This window comes from Chionomys nivalis, chromosome 19 (assembly GCF_950005125.1).
Source record: "Chionomys nivalis chromosome 19, mChiNiv1.1, whole genome shotgun sequence".
In the NCBI taxonomy this organism is placed as follows: Eukaryota; Metazoa; Chordata; class Mammalia; order Rodentia; family Cricetidae; genus Chionomys; species Chionomys nivalis.
In genome coordinates this window covers 22,102,507-22,129,109 of record NC_080104.1, presented here as the reverse complement: position 1 = coordinate 22,129,109, position 26,603 = coordinate 22,102,507, and the positions used below count along the sequence as shown (strand labels likewise).

Here is a 26,603-nt window from a genome sequence, read left to right as displayed (position 1 = left end):
TAATGACTAGAAAGTGGTTTGTTTATGAGACCAGATCTCACTATGCATTTAATAAATGTTCAGGGTCTCTAAGCAACACTTGAAATTTCATGCAGTAAAAATAATTTGACATACTTTGGGGGGTTTATTGTAGTAAGATTTGACCTTGTAAGAAATAGAATTCTCCCTGAAGTAAAATTTAAGATGGATATTAATTATTGAGCTATCAAAAAGAACTTGTTTTTATAGGTATGTTAGTGAAAACATAGCCCAGTCATGCACCGTTAGAAAGCTGTGAGTAGACTCTGGCTGTTTTTATATGGTCGCCTCATCAGTCTGGTGCTTGTAAATCACTCTCATTGTAAACTGAAATAATTAAGCCTTTAAAAAATTTACTAAAGGGCTGGAGAGATGGCTCAGAGGTTAAGAGCACTGTCTGCTCTTCCAAAGGTCCTGAGTTCAATTCCCAGCAACCACATGGTGGCTCACAACCATCTGTGATGAGGTCTGGTGCCCTCTTCTGGCCTGCAGGCATACACGCAGACAGAATACTGTATACTTAATAAATAAATAATTTAAAAAAATATTTAAAAAAAAAACAAAAAAAATTTACTAAATACTCCCTAATTCCTTGAAAATGTACTGCTTTTTTTGTAGGGCAGATGATCTAAACGCCTTACAACTAATAAGTAGTCGAACGTTGAAGCTGCACTATAGCCTCTCTAGAGGACTGCATCATCATGTGAATGTCATGTTTGATTATTTCCACCTCTCCGTTGTGTCCGTTACAGTACATGCATCTTTGGTTGCACTACACCAGCCACTAATAAGGTAAATCTATTGAAAACATGCTCCAACAAATGACAAACTGAACTGATAAAGAATATTAAGTACGTAACTATTGATACATTTTCATTTTATGTCGGTAACTATAACTCAAGAGCATGGGACCATTAGTATCAATAACATTATTACATAAGTATGGAATAAATGGAGTGATTTTTATAATTTAGTTAATTGACAAAGTAAGAGAATACAATACAGAAATAACCATGCAACCTTGCTTAGTCTCTACCTGGTTTAATTTTTAATTTATTTTAGTTTGTGGTGTGCTGTACTGTTAACTTGTTCTGTGTAAGCGAATGTGAATGTATTCTTAGTGTTCTTTATCTCTTTCCTAGATCCTCTATTTCTACTTATTAACTGTCATATAATCTGTAACTTCAGCTCCAGGGGGGAATCTGTCACCTCTGGGAGTAGCTGCACCCATGTGCACATACCTGCTTCACATAATTAAAAAAATGAAAATAAGTCTTCAGATAATATGTAATATTTTAGGTAACACATTTATTGAGTAATATTTTTTCTAACTACTTCCATGGGAAGAAAAAAATTATGTTTCATCATATAATCATGTTCTGTAGTTCATTAAATAAAAATTTTTAGTGATGTAGGCAGAACTCTCAAATCTAAAAATACCCCTATAGATTTGATTTCTGAACTGGCTACAATTTCTAACACAAATCTGATTGTAACAGCTGTTATGGGTGACACTTAAGCAGTGAGTGCGTGTGTGTGTGTGACAGATAACATACACATAATCTGACTTATCAACTAAGAAGGTGAGTTATAGAATTGCCCTCAGAATTTGGTGGGGCCTGGCATACTAAACACTTGCCTGGCATTTGTAAGGTCCTTGCTTCAGTTCCTAGTTTCTCAAAAAGAGAGAGAAATAACCTCAAGTATCTAGCCTTAGAGTCCTTAAAATTCATTGTACTTTTTTATAGATTTTAATTATTAAAAGATAATTTAAGAATACTGTAGAACTTAGAATGCTGCAGAAACCCTTTTTGCAATTTTTCTTCTGTGAATATCCTACATGAAAATAATTGTTCAGACAGTGATAGCATGCCTCCTGTTCCTCCAGCTTTCCTCGCCCTGTGAAGACTACTTGGTTGAATAGAAATGCACCAGCACAAAACAAAGACTCAGCGATTCCTACTCTGGAAAGTGTAGTCTTTGGTGTTAACTACACAAAACAGTTGTCGCCAGATGTAAGCATTGAATATGTGTATAACCTGTTTCATATTTTATTTTTCCCCTATTTTAAAAGAAATGTTTTTTAGTATTTTATCTGTAAGTGAATGTAGTTTCTTTGATGAATTATTTTAGTTCAATAACTTAAAGATAAGTAGAATCAGAACCAATTGGTTAGTTTAATTATGTGTTATGAACATCAGCCTCTTATTTTAAAACGTTACCAGGTTTAGTGAAGAGATCTTTGACAGCCGTTGACAGTGACCGATTGTTGTAAACCTGTTATCGTCACCCATTGTTCCTTTAGCAAAACTGCTAGGAATATCCAAAGAAGCCTTTTAAGAAGAATGGCAGACTTGAGAGTAGGCTCAGAGCAGCATGGTCATGGCCATTCTTAGGAAAGAGAGATACATGTAATGTGTGAAAGCCGTGTCTCCAGAACAGTTGTCATAGGAACCTCATCATAACAAAAAGTCAGTTTCATCAGTGTGTTATACAAATCCATGACGAAATTGCTATGGTTACGCTTTATATTTAAATCACTTAGATTAGCATCAAAATACTGATGAATTTCTTACATGTTTTAGAATAACTACCTGGCAATGGGTTGGTTGGTTTAATTTTTTTCAGGGTATATCAAGTGTGATACATTAGATTTTTGTTTACTAACATTTTGTCTTCCAAATGTGTTCTTTCCAGGGTTGTAGCTTCCTCATTGCAGAACCCTTCCTACATCATGCCTATCACTTTCATTATACACTCTGTGCCACTTTGCTGCTAGCCTTCAAGGGATTGCACAGCTACTTCATTACGGTAACAGAAGAGATTCCCTCTTGTCAGAAACTAGAACTGGGTATGTTAAAAGTAGCCAGACCTCTCCTAGTCACTCTCTCCACTACTCTCGCTAGGGAGCAGCTTTGCACAGCTTTCCTGACCTGTGTGCTTCACTTTTCTCTCTCAAGTCTATCTTTTCTACCCTTGATAATCACTTTGTGAAGTTGAACACTTTCTTAGAATGTGAAGAAATAACTTTTTGTGCTAAGATTGAAGTGAATCTTTTAAGTAGATTTTTAAAATAACATGTCATGTCAGTATTCTGTTCCTCTTAAAGTTGAATTTAAGAGTATGCTAGAAAGCAGAGTCTTGGGAAGGCAAGTGCAGTCCATACTTCAAGAGCCTAAGCAGGTACAGCGCTTAGACTGTTTTTGTGCATGTCCATGAGGCTGTAAGTTATTCCAGGGCTCTCTTTCTAAGAAACAACATTGTTGAATATTTTAACATTTTAAAACTACTTAAATCAAGCTTCAGTTTTTCTCAGAAGTTTCATGGGAAGTATTTATCACTTGTTTGTTTATTACTTTTTCAAGCCAGGGCTTCTCTGTGTATCCCTGGTTGTCCAGAACTCACTCTGTAGACCAGGCTGACCATAAGTCCACAGAAATCTCCTGCCTCTGCCTCCCAAATGCTGGGATTAAAGGTGTGCTCCAGCACTGCCTGGCTTCATGGTCAACTTATAAATCTCAGTTTTCAAATATTAGCTTATAAAAAAATCTCATTTAATTATCTTGGCAGAGTGAGATGTTTTATCATTATTTTAATAAGTTAGGAATTTTTGAAATTTTATTTAGCCACTATTCCTGTTATAATTCTTTGTACCTTAAGGGTTTAAGTATTTAACAATACCAATACATTCTCTAAAATGATAACTCTTACCTTAAATAGTTTTGGATTTGAGACTAGGTGACGGATTTTGTTTTGTTTTTTTTTAAGTTGTGTGTTTGAGGTTATAAAACATTGCAAGGTGGGCTGGAGAGACAGCTCAGTGATTAAGAGCACTGACTTTTCCTCCTAAGAATCCAGGTTCACTTCCCAGCACCCACCATGTGGATTCTCCAGGTAAGGAGATGGAAGGACATAAGTGTTGTGTATGGCAGGTCAGAAACTAAGGGTAAGATCTCTCGAAAGCCAGAGGTGTACAGTTGCATTAGCAATGGTAATTTCATTGGACTTCGACATAGCTGCTGTGCCAGGCACAGTGTTAGGTACAGATGAAAGGACAGAACTCCATCGTAAATAACCCCCCTGTCCCCTATTCTCTCCCTCTCCTCCCAGCAACAGTGATAACAAACCAACTTGTTGCTAGGGTGGACAGGAGAAATTCACACAGCAATGCTCAGCGTCTTTTGGTTTTGATAGATGGCCTGGGCCCTTAAAGAATCAGTGTGAGGATGTTTGACAGTATACTGTGTTCACGTAGATTTAACATATAGTCTTCACAAGAGAAAATACACGAGTCACATTTTAAGGGAGGAAAAAGTATTTCTCAAAAACCAGGAATCATGTTTGTTGGCAAAATGTCTGACGTAACGAAACGAAAACATTTTTCTTGTCAAATAGATTAGACAGTGCTAGCACTATTTTTATTTTATTAAACTTTAGCTTAATAATTCATTGTGTTATAATCTCAAATTTCTTAAGTTGTATAACTTTGTATAGGTATAGTTTATAAAATTGCACATTTAAAAAAAAAACCTGATTTAAATTTAGGAGTTAGTTATTAAATGAGTATGACCATTATTCCCAATTACTTACTTTAAAATATTAGAAAACAAAATTCTAAAGTAAGCCCACACTTCAAATTTAGAAATAAAAAACTTAGAGAATAAGATTCTTAGTATATTACTGAGCTATGGTGGTGCACATCCTTAATCCCAGCATTTGGAAGGCAGAGGCAGGTGAATCTCTAAGAGTTTGAAGCCAGCCTGGTCAGCACAGCAAATTCCAGGATATCCAGGGCTACACAGAGAAGCGTTGTCTTGAAAAATTTAAAAAAGAAAGAAAAAATTACTAGTATACTATATATAATTACTGAGAATATATTTATTGAATGAATTAATTGGTAAAATAGCACTGTATTTTTTTAATTGTGTTACTTGAAATGTATAGCCCATCAGAGCAGCTTATGATAGTTTCCCAGGGACTTTTTTAAAATCTGGAATCATCTTCAATAAATATTTATTAGTAATACTATGTGTCCTTAAACCTTACTATGTATATTTTCTTTTTATTGTAGAGGAATATCTAAAAATACTATTAATTCTTTAAAATGTTTCACATTCTGAGATTATCAACAATATTTTTGTTCTAGTAAAATTGAATTGTGGACACTCATATATTTCCATGTTATATAATGTACTACTTATTAGACATCATTGTGATCACTAGTTTTAATAAGGGAACATAAAGTAGCTCCTGATTAGAGAATATGTATTTTTTCTATCATTTAGTATTTTCCTAACGTTTCAAATAAGCATAAAGTTAAAATCTTTAAGCACTATGCTATGAAAAAGCTAAACTCTTCCCTCTTTTAAAATAATACTTTGACTTCTTTTCTGCTCTTTTGCCCTCTTCTTTTTTCCTAGATAAATGATGTACATTGTGTTTTGAGGATGTATCATTAAACATTGGTTGGATTCAAAGAGCTCCACTGTAAGGAAGCTCAAAAACAAGAGTCAGTTCTGGAGTCTGAGCCTTACACCTGCACTTGGGAAAGTGGGAAACTGAGCTAGCTGGTCTCTGAGACTCTTGCCAACACTAAAATTCTCAATTTATGAAACTAAAACATCAAAATAATAATGGAATAAGAAATATTGAGCAGCATAATTCAAATACTAAAAATAATTTACACTTGAATGTACATCATTTGTAATTCTAATAAGCTAATTAACCAATTGCCCTATCAACACTTATTAACAAGTTGGAAAATTTAAATAAGTTTTGTTGTAAAAGGAGTGTAGTAACTAGTGCTGTGTGCAACCCTTATAACTAGCCAAGGCCAGCATGCAGGTCCTCTATGAGCGCCTCCTCAGAAGAGCACAGCCAAGAGCCCAGAACGACACGCATGTAGGTATGTTTACAAATAGGTTAATTAAACTTTGTAAACAATGTAGTATATTCCCAGCATTTTTATTTAAGAGTTCATATACATAATCAGTTAGGTTTGCACATAAATTGGGTTAATTTAATTGATTTGTAATGTTGAAGTTTTTATTTAGAAGTAAAAGTGATAGTGTGACGATCTCTCTGACCTTTCACATATTCTAGTTTTTATAATGACCACTTTTTAAAAACCATCTATGTCAACAAAATTGCTGATTGAACAATAATTACTATTAGTGTTCTTTAAGTAATTTCAACTTTGGATAGGCCTAATCCTTAATGAAATGTGCTTAAAAAGCTGAAGCTGGTTTTATGCTTTGGAAGGATAAAGAAGAGGGACACCCCAGATTGGTTTCATGGTTTTAGTTAATTTGCATATGTTTTCATCATTCTAGACTTTTAAAAATAATACTAAATATCTATTATCTAAATGTTACTTAAATGAAGAGGTCCATTTATCTGACTTTGCACACTTTCATGTTATTTATATACAGTTTTTGGTCGAATCACAGATCTGCCTGCCTCTACTTCCCAAGTGCTGGGATTAAAGGCATGCGCCCTCACAACCAGCCTCCATATTATATTTTAGACTTTTGTACTTGCATAGCAGTAGTAACTAGTTTGCTAACTTTCTGTAAGTTTTTACTTGGCCTTGAATAATGGTTACTTTTTTTTAAATTGTGGATAGTTGTTGAAATTTTCAAATGAAATAAAATTGTGTTCTCAGTTGTTAGATGAACGAACAAACTGAAACAAAGAAGTTAGTATTTCATAGTATTTCAGATGAATACTGGCTGAGAAAGATTTGAGCTGCTTAATTTTTACTAAAACTATTCTTAAAATTCATTTATCACTAGAAAAAATTGAGGTTGAAATGTTATGCATAGTGTTTCATTCTCATATGAAGTGATTGTAAAATTTAAAAAAAATTCATAGTATGAAATTGTGACCATTTGTGGCATACTTTAACCTTCATTAGAGTGATTAAAATCTGCTTCTAGGGGCTAGAGAGATGGCTCAGAGGTTAAGAGCATCGTCTGCTCTTCCAAAGGTCCTGAGTTCAATTCCCAGCAACCACATGGTGGCTCACTACCATCTGTAATGAGGTCTGGTGCCCTCTTCTGGCCTGCAGGCATACACACAGACAGAATATTGTATACATAATAAATAAATATTTTTTAAAAATCTGCTTCTAGTTTTAGTGTACTGCCAGCTGTCTGCTTAGCTTGTAAACATTCTGCATTCATAAAATGCTGCTTAATATAATTAAGACTTGTCTTAAAAGGGGAGTAGATTTTGATTTGTTAGAGAAAAAGCTTGGTTTAAAACTAAAACATAAACTGTATGGTGGTGGCATATGCCGCCCAGCACTGAGGAGGAGAGGCAAGCAGGCAGATCTCTGAGTTTGAGCTAGCATGATCTACAAAACAGGTTCCAGGACTGCTAGAGCTAAACAGAGAAACCCTGTCTCAAAACAACAACAACAAAACCATAAAATCTGCAAAAGTTAGTTGTAAATAACATAACTCTTACCTGAGTATACCTCTTCACCTTGTAACCTAAGCTCTGAATACTGCTTTCAAAAATAATGTAATGTAGACATGTACTACAAGTAAGTTTATTGCATTATTTCTCTCAGCAAAACACTAAAAAAAAAAAAAAAAAAGACCAATATTTTGGCAAAGACTAGAATAGGGAAAATTTGGGGGGTACCTACATAAAAGAATGACAATTTAGCATTTATTGAAAGTGCTTAATCTAGCAAGTAGATTTCCCCAGAAAAGTGCTGAGAAAACAATGCAAATATCAGAAAACTTAAAGTAGAATTATACTGTTGAAAACTCATATGTATATCATAGAAGGATATATTCTAGATTGTAACCTTGAACAATAGGTGAAACAAATGTCCTCAAGATAATTTGAATAAAATAGTGGGATTAATTTTATATTTCTATTGTTATATCATAATATATTATTTGAAAAGAAAAATTATTATTTGTAAAGTGAGACAAAAATCTGTAAGTGGTTTTGGAATCATTATCCATTGGTTCAGCAGTTAAATTTAGCTTTTACTCCTTCTTTAAGATTTTTTGGCTGAGGCCATCAGCCAGTGGGTAAGTGCCTGTTGCACAAGCGTGAGAACCTGAGTTAGAATCCCCAGCACTGAAGTCAAATCCAGGTGCAGTTGCTTGTACCTGCAGCCCCAGCAGCGGCTGCAGGGACTGAAGAATTTCTGGGGTTTGCTGGCTGGCCAGACTAGCTAAAACAGTGAGTTCTGGTTCAGTGGGAGAATCTGTCTCACAGAATAATGTGGCAGGCAAATCAGGAAAACATCCAGCTCTGACCTTTGTCTTACACACAAAGAATGTCTTCATGAAGTAGCTCACTAGCTGTAATAGGCATTTGGACTCTTAGATACAAACCTTAGAAAAATGTATCACAATTTTAAAGTTTATTTTCTGAAATGGGATGTATATCCTAAATCCAGTTTTAATGATTTTCTTACATCATAGGAAAAGATGATGAACAATGTGAAATTAGACTTAGTATATGGAATTTATGCAGCATTTGCTGTCGGATTTTTATTTTAACTTAACATTAGAAGATATTGATGTTTCTGACAGTGAATTTTTTGTGAAATCAGTTGCAACATGTCATAGGATGCATCCTTGCATTTGTGTGAGAATGACTTTTTTAATGAGCTCATTTTAGTTATACTCATTTTCCTAGTTTAAAATTTATATTTAAGACCTTGATGTAATTCTCTTCCTTTAAAAATAACTAATCTTTATGTTATTTGTTTCAGTGTTTTTCTGTTGATCTTGCCATTTTAATTATAAATTTCTTACTAGATGCTTAGAGCATACCTAAGTAAATCAGAATTATATAACAAAAAATTACTTTTAACAATACATAATACCTTGTTAAATCAGGGATTAACTTTTTATTACAGAAGATTTTGTCCTTCATGTAATATTAAGGTAGTTTCAGATCTAACACTGAAATCTTTCCTCTAATTAGTTTTTACCCCTTTCAGAGGAAATGGATGTAGAAGCTCGTCTTACTGAACTGTGTGAAGAAGTTAAGGTACTTGAAATTTCTTTTTAATTCTCATTATTTGAGTGATTTCTATTTTCTTTCCTTATTTTTTTTTTTGATGGATAAATCTGAACTTTATTGGCTTTCTTTTCTTTTTTATTGATATTTATTGAACTCTACATTTTTCTGTTTCCCTCCCTGCCTCTTCCCTCCCCCAAGGTCCCCGTGCTCCCAATTTACTCAAGAGATCTTGTCTTTTCTACTTTCTACTTCCCATGTAGATTAGATCGGTGTAAGTCTCTCTTAGTGTCCTCATTGTTGACTAAGTTCTCTGGGATTGTGATTTGTAGGCTGGTTTTCTTTGCTTTGTGTTTAAAAACCGCCAATGAATGAGTACATGTGATAATTATCTTTCTGGGTCTGGATTACCTCACTCAAAATAATGTTTTCTAGCTCCATCCATTTTCCTGCAAAATTCAAGCTGTCGTTATTTTTTCTGCTGTGTAGTACTCCATTGTGTAAATGTACCACATTTTCCTTGTCCATTCTTCTATCAAGGGGCATTTAAGTTGTTTCCAGGTTCTGGCTATGACTAAACACAGTTGCTATGAACATAGTTGAGCACATGTCCTTGTGGCACAATTGAGCATCCTTTGGCTGTATACCCAAAAGTGGTATTACTGGGTCTTGAGGAAAGTTGTTTCCTAATTTTCTGAGAAATCGCCACACTGACATCCAAAGGGGCTGCACCAGCTTACATTCTCAGCCTTTTCCCCACACCCTCTCCCGCATAGGTTGTCATCAGTGTTTTTGATCTTGGCCATTCTTACAGGTGTAAGATGGAATCTCAGAGTTGTTTTGATTTGCATTTCTCTGATGACTAAGGATGTTGAACATTTCCTTAAGTGTCTTTCAGCCATTTTAGATTCCTCTGTTGAGAGTTCTCTGTTTAGGTCTGTACTCCATTTTTATTGGATTATGTGATCTTTTGATGACCAGTTTTTTGAGTTCTTTGTATATCTTGAAGATCAGCCCTCTGTCTGATGTGGAGTTAGTGAAGATCTTTTCTTATTCTGTAGGCTGTCGTTTTGTCTTGTTGACCGTGTCCTTTGCTTTACAGAAGCTTTTCAGTTTCAGGAGGTCCCATTTATTAATTGTTTCTCTCAGTGTCTGTGCTGTTGGGGTTATATTTAGGAAGTAGTTCCCTGTGCCAATGCGTTCAAGTGAACTTCCAACTTTCTCTTCTGTAAGGTTCAGTGTAGCTGGCTTTATGTTGAGATCTTTGATCCATTTGGACTTGAGTTTTGTGCATGGTGATAGATATGGATCTATTTTCATTCTTCTACATGTTGATACCCAGTTATGCCTGCACCACTTGTTAAATATGCTTTCTTTTTTCCATTTGATATTTTTTTGCTTCTTTATCAAAGATCAAGTGTTTATAGGTATGTGGATTGATATCCGGGTCTTCTATTCGGTTCCATTGGTCCTCCTGTCTGTTCTTATGCCAATGCCAGGCAACATTCAGTACTGTAGTTTTGTAGTAGAATTTGAAGTCAGGGGTTGTGATGCCTCCAGAAGTTCTTTTACTATACAGGATTGTTTTGGCTATCCTGGGTTTTTTGCTTTTCCATATGAAGTTGAATACCATTCTTTCGAGGTCTTTGAAGAATTTTGCTGGGATTTTGATAGGCACGCGTTGAATCTATAGATTGCTTTTGGTAAGATTGTCATTTTTACTATGTTAATTCTATTTTGTATTCTAAATATTTTGTCTAAGAAAATTCAATTGCTTATTTTTTTTTAAAACTGCAAAGGCAAATTGGGCGATCACAGTAGAACCACAGATTTGATGGGCAAAGGCATCTAACCTCAATATAAAGCTAACATATCCTTTGAAAAATTTATTGTTTTGCACGTAAAGAACAATTAGCTGCAAATATATACACTTTCTTCTGTGATTTTTATTTAATGAATTTCTGGACAGGTTTTTAAAACGTATAGTTTTGTGACAATACTTTTTTATCTGTTAACATTTTTGGTTAGTATGCAAAGGTTTCCTTGTGCCAGTCTTTTACAAGTATCATCATACTTGTTGCCCTTCATTTCTGTACTCTTGTTGGCTCTCCTGCATGGCAGTCCTTTAAAATGATACTCTTTTACTACAGCAGGTCAGCTTGTGTTTTAAGCCGCTTTTCTAGTTCATTCTTACAGTTAAATTGGATACATTTTTCTTTTTTGATCTGGAAACTGTCTTGATTATTTTACCCTCATTGTATATTCACTGTTCACCAGCTGTGTTAATGAGAGAAATCAGAGGCATGAATCAAATGGAAGTACACATTTGGTTTGAAGTGTATTTCTCGATGTAAGTTTCAATGAAAACTAGATTCTTTTTGTGAAAGATCTCTTTAATAATTGTAAGTATGCAGGATATGCAAAGATGCAATTTTCTATGCTTTCACAGGCTTTCTTTATAATTCAAATGACCATTTTCTTTAAAAGTCACCAGTATAAGATGGATGATGGTGACACACACCTTTAATCCCAACACTCGGGAGGCGAGGCAGGCAGATCTCTGTGAGTTCAACACCAGCCTGGTCTACAAGAGCTAGTTCCAGGACAGGCTCCAAAGCTACAAAGAAACCTGACTCGAAAGAAAGAAAGAAAGAAAGAGAGAGAGAGAGAGAGAGAGAGAGAGAGAGAGAGAGAGAGAGAGAAAGAAAGAGAAAAAAAAAAGAAAAAAAGTCACCAACATAGATTTGAAGAGATGGCTGGACAGTTAATAACTTTAGCTGCCTTTCCAGAGCAGTGGAAGTTCTGTTCCCAGCACCATTCATGGCAGTTTACATTGATCCAACAGCCTCTTCTGACCTCCATGAGCCCTGAACACATAAACATGTAGGCAAAACACTAGTTGATATAAAATAAATAAATAAATAAGGGGTTTATATATAGTTTTTATAAATAGTTACCCAAAGGGCCGTATCCATTTAAAAATAATTATAAGAATGTGCAGTCAATATGAACAAAATTTAGTCTTTCAGAAACTAAAGGGGAATATTGTTTTCGATTTGGGTTTTTTTTTTTTTTTTGGTTGGTTTTTTTTGGTTTGGTTTTGGTCTTTTAGTGCTTAAATCTCTTTATTCCCATTTCTTTCTTTTGGCTGACTTTTATTCATATATCTGTTCTTATATTTTTCTTCCATATGAAAGGTGTCATGATCCTTTTACTAAAGAGAACCTCCATTTGCCTTCACCACCCCACCCCACTCCACCACCATCTCTCAGCATCAGGCATTAACAAGACATGTTGCCAACCCTCTTTTTAAATCCACTTCTTTGTGAATCGGACATGTGAGGTTTTAATTGTGTTGTCACAGCTTTCTCTTTTCCCGTCAGTAGAGTTGACACTCTTTTGCTGAGTCCAGATGATGAGTCTTGATTTCATGGCCCAGCGTGCATTGTTTGTGATTTATGTCAGAGTTAGCTGCTGGTGGACCTCCTTTACTCCCCATCTGTTCCAGCTCATCAGCCTCCATTTTCATGACGAACATTCTTAGTTTTCTCTTTAAGATTTTATTGTTTTCCCAGCACTTGGGAGGCAGAGGCAGGCGGATCTCTGTGAGTTCGAGACCAGCCTGGTCCACAAGAGCTAGTTTCAGGACAGGCTCCAAAACCACAGAGAAACCCTATCTCGAAAAACCAAAAAAAAAAAAAAAAAAAAAAAAGAATTTATTGTTTTACTTTATATGTATGATATCCTAGCTAGCTTGCTGAAATTGCCTCCGTACCCATCAGTTAAATATAAAAGCTTTATTCAGCTGGTGTCTCTCCCTCAGCACACATGTTCACACTGGCCTTCATGCTGATGTTCTTAGTAGTGCTGTCAAGAGGTCTGATGCTGGCATCAGGGAGCAGTAAAGCTGTTGACCTTGTTGTTCTAGAAAGTAGAAAACCCTGATGAACTGGCAGAACTGATCAACATGAACCTTGCACAACTTTGCTCACTTCTCATGGCTTTATGGGGACAGTTTCTGGAAGTCATAACACTGCATGAAGAATTAAGAGTACTATTAGCACAGGAACACCATACCTTGAGGGTAAGTTAAAGAAATGCCCTTTTATTGAATATTATATATCTGTAGGACTTTCTTACAAGTAAAAATATTCTTACTTAATAATGTAGATAAATGTAGAAGAGAGACATCCTTATGTTGTTGTTTGATTCTAAAGCTGATAGTAAAGTAAGACAGCATTACATCTCAGTGCCAACTCTGCTAATAGAAAACTATCTGAAGGTAAATAAAATATGAATATATATGATAGGAGATAGTGCCTAGAACCCAAAAGCAGGAATTAGAAATAATTAACCAAATAGGCATCTCTGATAGTCTCTCCTTCTTTTATCTTTGTTTTCGTTTTTCATTTCCCTAACCTCTCTCATCAGAATATATATTAGGATTTTTGCAAGTTGAATATAGACCTACAGTGGCCCTTATACAGAAAGTTAAACTATTTCATCATATAGCGTGTACTAGTTACTGAATTCTGTGTAAGTTAGATCATGTACTGTGTGTGTCCTCTTATATGCTACTTTTTTAAGTATCTGCCAATTGTTGATTTTCTCATGTGTTATGTACCATTTGAGTATATATACAATTTGTTTTGTTCATAGACATCTAGAGTCTTCCTGAGTTTGTAACTATTGCAAAGAACAATTTCTCTGAAGAGGACCATTTATCCCTAATACTTCAGTATGCATTTCTCAAGATCAGGAACACTTATCCATTATAGTAGTCAACCTTAGAAATTTTCATACTGATATAATAATGATGTGTAGTATCCGGCCTGTCTTAATTAAATCTTTTGTTGGTGTGATCAGTTACCCTGATAGAGGCCACATAAGAAAGAAGGGGTTTACTTTGTCTTAAGGTTCCAGAGAGGCCACAGCCCACGTGGCTTGGAAAGCATGGCGTCGGGAACGTGCAGCCTGTCAGTCATGTGGCATCAGCCGTCTGAAAGCTGAGAGGTGGGGGCAGACTATAAACCCTCAAGACTTGCCCTGAGTGACATAGTTCCTCCAGCAAGACTTCACATCCTAAAAGGTCCATAAACCTTCCAAGAGTGTCAGCCGTCTAGTGACCATGTGTTCAAACACATGGGCTACAGTCAAAGCACAATGTGGCCCGTGTTTAAATTTTACCAGTTGTTATGTGCTATTTGTCTTATGTCTCTTTGTCCAGTGGTTGCATAGAGTACTCTCAGTTTGCTCTGTCCTTCCTAGTAAATAGAGTAAAATGGCACACTGTAAGTAGGGATGTTGTAAATCATTTCTTTTTTTCAACAGTTTGATGACATTTTTCTAAGGAGTTTTTCTATTTTGCCTGCACTTTTAAATATATTATTATCACATAACAGAATACTTCATTTTTAAAAAATATCTGACAGATCCGTAGTGTTTTCCACCATTTATTACTAATATTTTTATGCCCTTATCTTTTTAGGGAATGGTCTTTAAGAAAGTCTTTCATTTTATTAGCATTTTTAATGGACTATTTTTTCATATTTTTACTTCTCTTTGATGTGTTTTCTGTTTTATTATTATATTCCAATAAGTAGGGTTATCGTATTGAAAACTAATTTAGAGAAGCGACTAATCTTTATTAAAGGATTTCTAAGGAAGAACCCTAATATGAGATTTTGCAGTGGATAAAATAGCATAATTACAGTATCCACCTTACTAATGATTTTCTTTAGCTTTGTATAGTAATTTAAAATGAAGAGCTCAATAATTGCAATCTGTATCTTTCAGACAATTTTCATTAACATTTTTTACCACCAAGATTTTGAACAGGGATGAATTTTAGTAGAAATATAACCAGTTTGTGTGGTGCTCACACTGTTGAACTGCCTTTTACTCAGTGCCCTTTGGAAATTAGGACTTCCGTGAGGGTGCCTCCTAGAGAGGTCAGTGTATCTGTTGGCATTGTTTATATAGCCGTTCCGACTGGAATGTGATGGAATAGAAAAGCAGTTGACATTTTTATTCTCCTAGTGACAAGGGTGTTGAACACTTGTTTCAAGTGTTTATTGACTGCATATATTTCTTTTGAAAACTTTCTTTTCAAATAGTTCATTATTGCAAAGTTTAGATAATATACTCAACCTGAATATGTAGGCACCCTATTCTACTAAAATTCTTAGAATATTAGATCTGATATTGAAAGGTCCCAAGTTGTATTTTTTTATTTCTTTTTTATACCTTACTTACAGAGATTTTTGAAGAGGTGTTGTTTTTTTACGGTGTACTTTTCTTTTTTATTTTGTTTTTTTGTGGCAGTGTCTTACTTTGTAGCTCTCTCTGTCCTGAAACTCAAAGAGATCCGCCTGCCTCTGCCTTTCAAGTGCTGGGATTAAAGGCGTGTGTCACCATGCCTGCAGTAGGTTTTTTATATCAAGTAGTTATAGCTAGGCCTGATAGTTTATGCTTATAATCCCAGCACTGGGATGACAGAGTCAGGCTGGCTGTGAACCACGTTGTGAGTACCAAGGCTACAGAGTAACACCCTGACTCCAAATTATAAACAAAGCAAGCCAGCTCTTATGTGCAATTGTTTCTGCAAATCTTCATGTTCTTTTTGATGGGTGTTTTCATGTTGTTAGCATGGTGATGCTTTCATGTCAGAATTCATGAAATTGTACTTTAAATGTGTGATACCATAACTCATATACCTCCAGAGAACTAGAAAAATGGTGAGTGAGGGATGTAGCGGGGCCTCACATGTGTTCAGTTCCAAGTACCAGGAAGAACAGGAGGGCTTACTAAGCCTTAATAAAGTAAGATAATAAAATAAAATGTCTGTCACATGTCCGAAAAAGTTTTTCTCTTTGTTAATTTACTTTTAGAAGAGATGCATATCATATCAAGAAATGAGCTAGAATTGTATCTGATATTAAATGTGAATCAGTTTTTGTGTAATAAAGCTTTATTGTATCCTCCTATAACACAAAGAGCAAAGAATATATTTTCAAATAAACATTTGTAAAGTGATACATTTTTCAGGGTAATATAACCATAATCTATCAGATAGAAAGCCTGTACTCAGCATCAGACTCTGCTGTACATGAACACATGTAAAAATACTAGAACAAATTCTCTTAACAGTTTGAACCACATATTCAAGTAAGCCCAGGAAAGAATATTTACCTCTTTAAAGCATTAATATTAGATAGCCATTGAAAGTTCATCTTTTTTCTATTTGCTAAAATTTCAGTAGTTGTTGTGATAGTGCCAAGTAAATGAATTTTAAATTAGAGTATATTACGAACTTTTACAAACTCACTTTTGTAAGCAACTGTAACAAAGTAGTAACATATATTTCTTGTATCACCTAAATTTGGAAACCTAACAAATTTTAATATTATGTGTTGCCATCAGGTGGCAGTCATGCATTAGTTATGGTGACACAGTACAATGAATGGACTCATTCATGGCATAGCATCCCAGTGTGTAATTGTAAGAGAATGAAAAAAGGAACCTCATATGAGTACACAGAGGCATAGAAAGATTTCTAATTGCAGAATCTTGATGTGGAAAGACAAAAAGATAAGAACTAGAGTGTAAGATTTAGTTTCCCAAATCTGTACTTGAAATGGGTTTATCACTTACTGCCTGTGTCTCCTTGGTTCCTCTTCCCATAGCCTCCTCACTGACTAAATGAAGATATCTCCTCCATAGCCCTTTTAAGGTTTAAATCAGGGCCTTAGCACAGAGCCTCCTAAGTAAGATACTAGCAAGAAATACTACTTACTATAGGAATCAGGACGGTGAAGGAGAGAAGGGGAGCCACTCGCCGACTCTGGAAATCCTGTGGGAGCTAAAGAGAAGGAAGATTGCAAGAGATGAAAGAGGAGTATTCTGAAGAGCAGGCAAAGAAGGAAGAGAGGGGAAGGAAAAGGCTGAATATTGTGAAAATACAGTATGGATGTTATAATAAAACCTCTTTCTTTGTGTACTCAATATAATAAAATACATGCTTATACTTTATAGTCACCAGGGAAAACAAACTCTAGACAAACAGGCAGATATTTTCCTTCATCCTTCCTTTAGTGCTGAGAGAAACAGGAGGTAAATAGGTGATTAGAGCACATTTGAAAGTAAAGGGCACAGCACACTCTTCTCAGCAGGACCTCCCCACTGTCTCTCTCCATGTCTGTGTTAGACACCACAGCATGGTTCTCTGACTTCCTCACATGTGCTGTGGCACAAATAAGTGTACACACACACACACACACACACTCTTTCTCTCTCTCAACATAATATGATTTGAACGTGTAACATATTTCTTTTCCCTCTCTTATTTGGCTTAATGATGATCCATTATCTAACAAAGCCTTTCTTTTCATGATTAAAAATATTGGCAAAATAGTCAGCAAATTCAATATATATTTATCAAGTACATACTTCTATTGCATGACAAAATATATTAAAGGGTATCTTCAAAACATACTTCCTCTGGCATCATAGTGCATACCTTTAATCCTAGCACTTGGGAGGCAGAGGCAGGTGAATCTTGGTGAGTTAAAGGTCAGCCCGGTATACATAGCAAGTTCCAGGCCAACCAGAGCTAAACAGTGAGAGCCTGTCTTAAAAAGGAAAATAAAACAGTTCCTAGGAAGGGGTATTATTTGTGTATAGTCCTCCTAAGGCAGAATGCAGTAACTATTAGAACAGCAGTTACAAAAGCATGTGTTTATATCTATCCATACTAGAAGCTACTGTTGCATGTGTGCTATGTTCTTCACAATGTCGTTGCATAAGTATTGAGTGCAATTTGAAAGTGCATCACCTGAAACTCAGAGTCAAATGCCCAAAGTCACAATGCTAATACATCACTCAGTTCATGGTCATATACTTGAATGTCTGACAAATAATGTAGATGAAGTTAGCCACCCGGGATTTCCCTCCATCATTTCCCATGTGTTGGGCACTATTCTGGATGCTGTAGACAAAGCAAATGGTACAAGTACTATCCCTACCTTTAAGGAGGAAAAATGAGATCAGAATGTAAATCTAAGTTTCTCGGTTCTGTTTTTTCTTTATTCCATATCATATAGAAATATAGTGATTTAGGAACACTGAAGGAAAGAAGTGTAATTCTCATGGGAATGGTTTTTGAATGCCTAGTGAAATCAGCATCCCTGCTTGCTCGTCTATACCAAATTGACTAATGGAACATACCTTGTTATCAATGTTTCTTTTTGAAATTATTTAGGTTCGCAGATTTTCGGAGGCATTCTTTTGTTTTGAACATCCAAGAGAAGCTGCCATTGCATACCAAGAACTTCAGTAAGTAGCACAAATCCAAAATGCAGATAATTGTTTTTTCTTTTACATAAGATGTCTTATCACAGAATTATTAATGACAAACTTCATAGTATTTAAGGCAGAAGAAAAGGTTTAATTTAGAAATTTTTTTTGAAAGTCCCTTTCTGTTGAAGAAAGGTATAATGGACTTGACTGTCCCTTTGATAAATAGCACTGTGTAGCTCTGCTCTTCACACGCCATCATCTTCATGTTGTGTAATTGGCACTGCCTTCCGTCACATAATGATACACAGTTCAAATGTCCAAATAGCTGGGCAGTAGCGGCACACGCCTTTAATCCTAGCACCCAAGAGCCAAAGGCAGATGGATCTTTCTGTTTGAGGCCAGCCTGGTCTACAGAACAAGTTCCAGAGCAACTCTTAAAAACAGCACAAAACCTCCGAAACTTTGTTTGCCTTTCATCATTCCTACTGGATGTGGTTAGGTCTTGTTTTCGGGCTTTAAAGGGTTGCTTGAAGTCATTTCCCTGAGGAAAATAAAACAGACACAAAGAAGTGAATACTGTATCAGTTTTTATATACGAAATTTTGAAGAAGCAAAACTCGGGTGAAGAAAGTCCAAACAGTGGTTCTCCTGGGGTTGATAGAGCTGGGAAATTAAAATATGTGAGTAGATGGAAATATTTATTCTGTTGTGGATTTCTGTGTCAAATCATATAGGATATATTTCAGTTCATACATATTTTACCTACTAAAAACACTTATAAACAATAACTGTGGGCATAAGAGGTAGTCAGAGTTGAAGTATAAAAATGGGGCTGGTGTTAGCTGTTCACACTGGGTGATAGTGATAAGTAAATGCAGTTAACTATTTTGATTCTTTTGAAATTTTTATTAGGAAATTTTTTCTTTTAAAAACTTTTGGATTTTTTTTTTTTTTTTTTTTTTTTTTTTTTTTTTTTAGTGTGTCTGAATGTTTTGTCTGAATGTATGTATGCTCACCATGTGTAGGCCTGGTCCTATTGTAGATCAGAGAAAGGAGTCACACCTCCTGGAACTGTAGCACATTAGTTACAGTTACATACTTGCAAGCCCCCGTGTGGGTGCTGGGAATCAAAGAGGGCCTTTTACCAGAGCACTAAATGCTCTTAACCGCCGAGCCTTATGTCCAAGCCCTAGAAAATCTTCCTGATCACTATTTTATATTAGGCTTTGTGTATCTTGTTTTAAATAGATGTTCAATGTATTTATCAATATGTATTGGTAAAGCAGCCTTGTGAAACACACTTTTCCCCTGTGTTCTCATTAAGTAATTAGTTAGTAATTAGCATTGAACTTTTGATACTACGTTCATAAAATAGGATAGGAATTAGCTTGTCAGCAAACTATAATTTTATGACAATAATTTATTAGTAGTAAAGCATAATTTTCATTTTGCCAGTTTTTAATCTCTGACCAAGAAACTTTTCCCAAGGACACTGTATCTTGAGGAAAGGGGTTAAGACTGGTGGGGGAAGAGAACAGGGTAGATTTTAAAGTGGAGGTGGGTATAATTATTTTTTCACTACAATCTGACTTAAGAATATTTTTCAGTGCTCAGAGTCATCTACAGATGTGCACCGCTATCAAAAATACTTCCTTCTGCAGTTCTCTTCCACCCCTACCTATTGAATGTAGTGAATTAGATGGAGATCTCAATTCATTACCTATAATCTTTGAAGATAGGTATTTAGATTCAGTTATTGAAGGTAAGTATAATCTAACTAAAATACATAAGCTATGTATGTCAATTTCAGCATATTTTTCCAGATATACATAAAACCATCCCCTAATATTAAATCATTTCCCCCTCTAGTTTCATTTACTTTTGAGGAAATTAGAAATTTGTAGTTAGAAAAAGTAGTCTCGATCCCTTGAACTCTCACACTTGTTGTAAACTGGAATCTTTTTTTCTTTGGATGAAAGACTTAGATGCGCCCTGGATGGGAATGCAGAGTCTTCAGATAACAGAGGCCAGTAGAATGGATAAACATGAGACTGAAGAGAGCTCTGTAGCAGGACTTTCTAGCCCAGAGTTGAAGGTCAGACCTGCTGTTGCCTCCAGTATTTGCTATACAGAAGGTGAAAAGCAGCTAACAAAATCTCTAAAAGGAAAGAATGAAGAAGCAAATAAATCCAAGGTTAAGGTCACTAAGCTCATGAAAACAATGAAACCAGAAAACACAAAAAAGTTAATAAAACAGAACTCTAAAGATTCTGTGGTTTTAGTAAGCTACAAATGTTTGAAAAATACAACATCAAGTGATCTCACTAAATGCTTTGAAGGCAATCCTTCACATAGTCAGGAAGAAGGTCTGGATCCCACAATATGTGGATATAATTTTGACCCAAATACCTACATCAGACAGACAAGTCAAAAGGAAGCTAGCTCTTTGCCAGCTAATACAGAGAGAACTGAACACAAGTCTCCAGATACTGAAAGTATGCAACCAGACCAGTTCGATCTTCTGAACTCTGGCAGCCTAAATCTTTGTGCAAATTTGTCCATTTCAGGTAATCTTGGTATCTCCCAAGACGATAGTGATATCTCACATGTGGAGCACAATCTGGCATTTAGAAGTTCATCAGGTGATTGCCGTGACTATCGAACAACTCCATCTTCAGGAGTTAGAACACTTGAAGTCAAGCCCAGCAGTAAAGAGCCTTTCAGTGGAGAGAAAATAACTGTTAAAATAGGAGCTTGGGCAGAGGTTCGAGAAGATGAACTATTTGTGGATAATTTACTACACAATTGTGAGTCCTCAGAATCTAATGGTAAATCCAAGTCTATAAAAATAACCCTTGGAAAGGATGCTTTACAGGAAACGAAGTCTCACTCTACTGAAGAATCATTAACCAAACTGAGAAGTCATCTACCTGCTCCTTCTACAAAAGAATATCATGTTGTAGTAAGTGGTGACACAATTAAGTTACCAGACACTAATGCCACATATGCTTCCTCTAGATTTTCAGACTCAGGTGTGGAAAGTGAACCAAGTTCTTTTGCAACACATCCAAATCCAGAAATACCCTTTGAAACTCTCCAAGGGCCAGGTCCTTATAATAATGAAAGATTATTTCCTCAGCTTTTGATGAAACCTGATCACAATGTAAAAATTTCACTAGGAAGTCACTGCACTGAGAGCACAAGTGCTTTAAGTGAAATACAGTCATCTTTGACATCCATCAACTCCCTACCTTCTGATGATGAATTGTCACCTGATGATAACTGTAAGAAATCTGCTGTGCCTGAGTGTCATCTAAGTGATAGTAAAACAGTTTTAAATCTAGAAACGATGGATCTGCCAAAGTGTGATGATTATAAAAAGTCAAGTATTCTTTTGCAGCAGCAATGTGTTGTATTTTCAGAGCATTTGGACAGTGAAACTTTAGCAATGCATTCCTTAAATCCAAGTAGTAAAGACCCTTTAGAACTTGTTTTCTCTGATGAAGATACTGCCAGTGATGTGAAAGGTAGTTGTGACTCCAAGCTTAATTTGGATGCTATGCTTAAAGGCTCCCCGAGCCATGATACATCTAATAACAACTCTGCAGAAACAGCAACAACACTAAGCTCAAAGCTGATTTGCTTAGGTACTCCTTGTGTTGTTTCAGGTTCTGTTTCTACTAACGCGGAGCTTAGTGAAGATAGGACTGTGGGAAAAAAGCGTAGTGAGCCGTTAAATCACAAGCAAATACACTCAGAAACCCCTGTTACTGAAAATGACCCTCATCTGAGTCCAGATGACTCTATTTCCAGTAGTACTGATGTGGTAAAACAAGGGCTTGTGGAAAATTATTTTGGATCTCAGAGCAATCCTGATATTTCTGACATGTGTGCTGTTAGCTACCACAGCTCAGTTAGCTCTCAGAAGGAAACCTGTGAAAAAGGAATAGATGATCTTCAGCAGGAACAAGGCAAAGAAGAAGAGGAGGAAGAGGAGCAGGATCAACAAATGATTCAAAATGGGTATCATGAAGAAGCAGATTTCTCAGCTGCAGGAACAGTAAGTGTTCACTATGCAAGTGGAGATGTGCTACGAGAAGAGAGACACACACAGTGCGAGAGAGTAAGCAGTGACTATCTGAGGGCCGCTGTACCTGTTCCTGCTGTTCGTACTTCTGGTTGTTTGTCTTTCCCATCTGCTCCACGAGAGTCTCCTTGTGGTGGTAAATATCCTCCTAGAAGTAAATTTGATGCCATTACAAAGCAGCCAAGCAGCATTTCTTGCAACTTCACTTCTTCATCTTCCTGGTATGAAAATTCACCAAAACCTCAAATACATGCGTAAGTAATGAAACTCAATATTGTGTGCTAAGTGTGTATCTAGAACATCAGATATAGTGCCAAAAGATGGAATCTTTTTGTTCCCTCTGACAAAATATGCTCCTTTTTATTAATTGTTAAGATGATGAAATGGGTACAGTATGGGCAGACCACTTCCATATCGCCTGTTGTGTGGTTAGACACTTTGAGCAGCTTTCTGTCAGAAGCAATCACTAAGTGATTTTAAGCAATCACTAAGCTTAAAACCCTGTATTTGTTAGTGCATCATTTCTCCCCTGTAACCTCAGGAAAGAGGCTTTATGAGTACATGTGAGAAATAGGGTAATATTGAGTAAATGAATGACATATTTGTAGAAACTCTTAAACCTACCCAATCCTAGTTGCCTTGCTTAAGTCAGTAGTTTCCAGTAGCAGATTGATCTGTCTGCACTGGTCCCTAAAATCTACTTCAGCCTAGACCAAATCATGATCTGTGAGTTGAGAAGTCGGAACATTGTGTACAGTAGATTTTTAAAATTCACAGATCACTCTGGTTCGTGTATAAACTTGAGATCTATAAAACTTAAAGCTAGAATGTGGTAACAGGGTGTTGAGACCCTGTCTCAAGAACAAACTAAAGTTGCTGCCATCTTTTGGGTTCTTCTCCCTTTTTCTGAGGCACGAGAAAGCAAAGTCTCTGTGTCTTCACCCAGTGTGTACTACACAGACTACTCTTCATCATCGCCTTCATTTCCACTTTCCTCAGCCAGATGGGGGTCACGCTAAATAGCAGTGCTGATGTTTAGTCTTCAAGCTCAGTTTGTTATCATGCCAGATACTGTATGCTGCCCGTTACAGCCTTGTGCCTCTCTTGGTGCTGCTCCTTACTGGTATTTTTAGGAAGTAATCCACCCTGCTTGAGTACCATACTCACTGTTGTGCTTTCCAGAATGACTTCTTTTAAATTGTAAGAGAGCAAAGAAGAAAAAATGTGATTACATGATAAATAGCAGATTGCCATTTTCCAGGACTTCTTTTAGCTATTCTGTGCATGCAGTATTAAGTTATACATAAAGCGTAAACCACTTCTGACATTTTCATAGCCAGTCCAAGGTTAACAGACTATTTTAAAGTGACTTCAGGCTTAAATTGTTCATTTTTTCTAATTAGAATATATATTAAGAGTAGCAAAATGTTGCCCTTTGATAAAGTCATTTAGATGACCCCATGTGGTTTCATAATTTTTACAAATATTGCTGAACTTACTTTTTCTGCACTTCTCTAAATTCACTATGTTCTCTTTGTGTTTCTTAAAACAGAGTGATTGATCTTTAGTGGTGAATATTTTCTGTAATATTTCACTTCAGCTTCCTTCAGGCAAAAGAAGAATTGAAGCAACTTAAGCTGCCTGGGTTCATGTACAGTGACGTTCCTCTGCTGGCACCCTCAGCGCCTTACTTTAGTGTGGAAGAAGAGGATGGTTCTGAAGACGGTGTGCATCTCATAGTCTGTGTCCATGGTTTAGATGGTACGTGTCAGCCATTGATGCACCCCATGGCAACTCAATAACTTTTCCTAATAGGACATTTAGTTACCTGTAACCTTTTGAACTTGAAAAATGGTGAGTTGCTAAGATTAATGTATATTACATTATGAAACAAAAATATGCTTAACTTTACTAAATGTAATATTAGATTTTCTTTTTGTTGTTGGTTTTAAGTAAATTTGCCATGAATCTGACACTCACGTAAATGTTTTAATTTTTCTGTATTCTGGATGATTTTATCAACTACACCCTCAGCACTGTCCCTTTAATAGTTTTTCTATCCTCTTTTTACCTTCTTAACCTTTCAGACTGAAAAAAAAAATAGTTACCCTTACTAATTTAAGACCTCACTAACTTCATTCTTTAGTTTTGTGACAGTGACGGCTGCCATGGCTACTTAGGAGCTTTGTCTTTTGGGGTTGATAAACTGTTAGAAAAAAACCAACAGTTTCTAGATCAGCATAACAGAGGTTTCTGTCCCGCCCATTCTGGCAGCCATTAAGTTCCAAAGAATCATACAGAGGTCTACATTAATTACAAACAATCAGGCCTATTAGTTCAGATGTCTTATTAACTCTTATAACTTATATTAGCTCATAATTCTTGTCTGTGTTAGCCACGTGGCTTGGTACCTTTTTCTGCAAGGCAGTCACATCTTGTGTCCTCTGCATCTGGGTGATGACTGCAAAGGGACCTTTCCTCGTCCCAGAATTCTCCTCTTCTCATTGCCCCACATATACCTCCTGCCTGGCTACTGGCCAATCAGTATTTTATTAAATAAATACAAGAAACAAATCTTTACAGGGTAAAACCATTGTCCCACAGTATATTACTGTAATTGTACAACAAATTATTTTATGAGATACAAAAATATTAAGCAGAGATCTTTTTTTAAAAGACCTTTCAAGAAATAAAATACATTCAATACCAACTTTTTCACCCTATCCTCAAATATTGAGATGGGGAAGATTATCTCCTAAAGAAGCCTTTTTCACAGTTGAACTCCTGGAAGATTTCCTTTAAATACGGATTGTCTGTACATCACATCAGTTGGTTCAGAACAATAGGAAAGAGATGGAATGCAGCCCATTCTTTGGTTACCTCAACTGTGGTACTAAATCTGGTGACATACCAACACTCCCCTAAACATAATAAATAAAACTCTAGCAGCATCAATATGTTGAATTATTATAACAAAATTTAAATTTCCAGAATATAAAAATAAATAAAAAGAAATTTCTTTAAAATGTACTACAAAAGTAAATTAGTAAGAATAATTGATGAGATGCAATAGCCATTTCTAGAGAATGAGTATGTACCAATGATTATGAGTTATTAAGTAGAACTACTCTGTAACCCATAAATGATTAATTGATTATATTTTTAAGCCATATAAAACTTATACTTAATAATGAAAGTAAGAGGTATTAACCTTAAAATTTGGAATAAAAAGGTACAATATTTTAATTAGGAAATATCTAAATGATAAATATTTAAAAAGTAAAGTAAAATTGAACATTTGATAATAGTATGTCTATATTGCTGATAAACCAAAGAAATCAGAACAATCCACTAGTTTTTTAAAGATGTTCTATATTTTATACCTATTTGTTGTCTTATTTTTTTTTTAATTTTTTTATGGTTTATTTAGCTTTATTTTATGTGCATTGGTGTGAAGGTGTCAGATCCCCTGGAACTGGATTTTCAGACAGTTGTGAGCTGCCATGTGGGCGCTGGGATTTGAACCCGGGTCCTCAGGAGGAGCAGTCAGTGCTCTTAACCGCTGAGCCATCTCTCCAGCCCCTATTTGTTGTCTTATATCTGACTTAAAAATATGTTTACAATGTATTTTTAGTTAACAATTGCTAAATTATCCTAGCCACTAGAGAAAATTCAACAGACTAAATCTAAACTACATCAAGATTTGTTCCATGGTCAGCTAGGGCAATGGCAAAGAGTAGGTCAGTCATTTACAGATGCTGTATCCTCTTAGTCCTTAAAGTGGTGTGTTCTTAGGTAGATAAATGAGCCAAAACATCTTAAGAAATAAACTTGATAAGTAAACTTCAATAAACTTGAAAAGACATTGGCTGGGAACTCTTTTACACAATGTATTGTTTATCAGCAAGTGGATTAAGACATGAACTCCAGTTTCCAAAAACTAAAAATGCATGATAGTGTGCATGGCATCTTTTACTTACCTCATCCTTTAAACATCATTTTCCATCTTCTAGGAAACAGTGCCGATCTCCGACTAGTAAAAACATACATTGAACTTGGACTGCCTGGGGGAAGAGTTGATTTTCTTATGTCTGAGAGAAACCAGGTAAATAGGCAGTATTTTTAGTGGCAGCAAATATTCTTGTGCCAGTTCCTACATTTTGCTTGCTGTAAAATGCCTGTAGTCTTGAAAATACTTTTCTGACTT

At 35.7% G+C, this 26,603-nt stretch overlaps 1 protein-coding gene across 15 annotated transcripts in view; it reads left to right on the top strand.

Moving 5' to 3' along the window:
* Nucleotides 1–26,603, top strand: part of Fam135a (family with sequence similarity 135 member A) — a 75,680-nt gene that overhangs the window by 37,811 nt on the left and 11,266 nt on the right. For 3 of the 15 annotated variants that reach the window (XM_057794306.1, XM_057794309.1, XM_057794308.1), the window contains 11 exons: nt 637–810; nt 1,907–2,033; nt 2,716–2,869; nt 5,846–5,923; nt 8,993–9,042; nt 12,941–13,096; nt 18,272–18,345; nt 19,905–20,071; nt 20,289–22,650; nt 23,997–24,157; nt 26,410–26,501. In XM_057794306.1, the coding sequence (XP_057650289.1) occupies nt 637–810; nt 1,907–2,033; nt 2,716–2,869; nt 5,846–5,923; nt 8,993–9,042; nt 12,941–13,096; nt 18,272–18,345; nt 19,905–20,071; nt 20,289–22,650; nt 23,997–24,157; nt 26,410–26,501 (3,595 nt within the window). Of the gene's footprint in view, nt 1–636; nt 811–1,906; nt 2,034–2,715; nt 2,870–5,845; nt 5,924–8,992; nt 9,043–12,940; nt 13,097–18,271; nt 18,346–19,904; nt 20,072–20,288; nt 22,651–23,996; nt 24,158–26,409; nt 26,502–26,603 lie in introns of those variants that run through there. The other 12 variants (XM_057794315.1, XM_057794316.1, XM_057794307.1 and 9 more) reach the window with 8 other exon arrangements.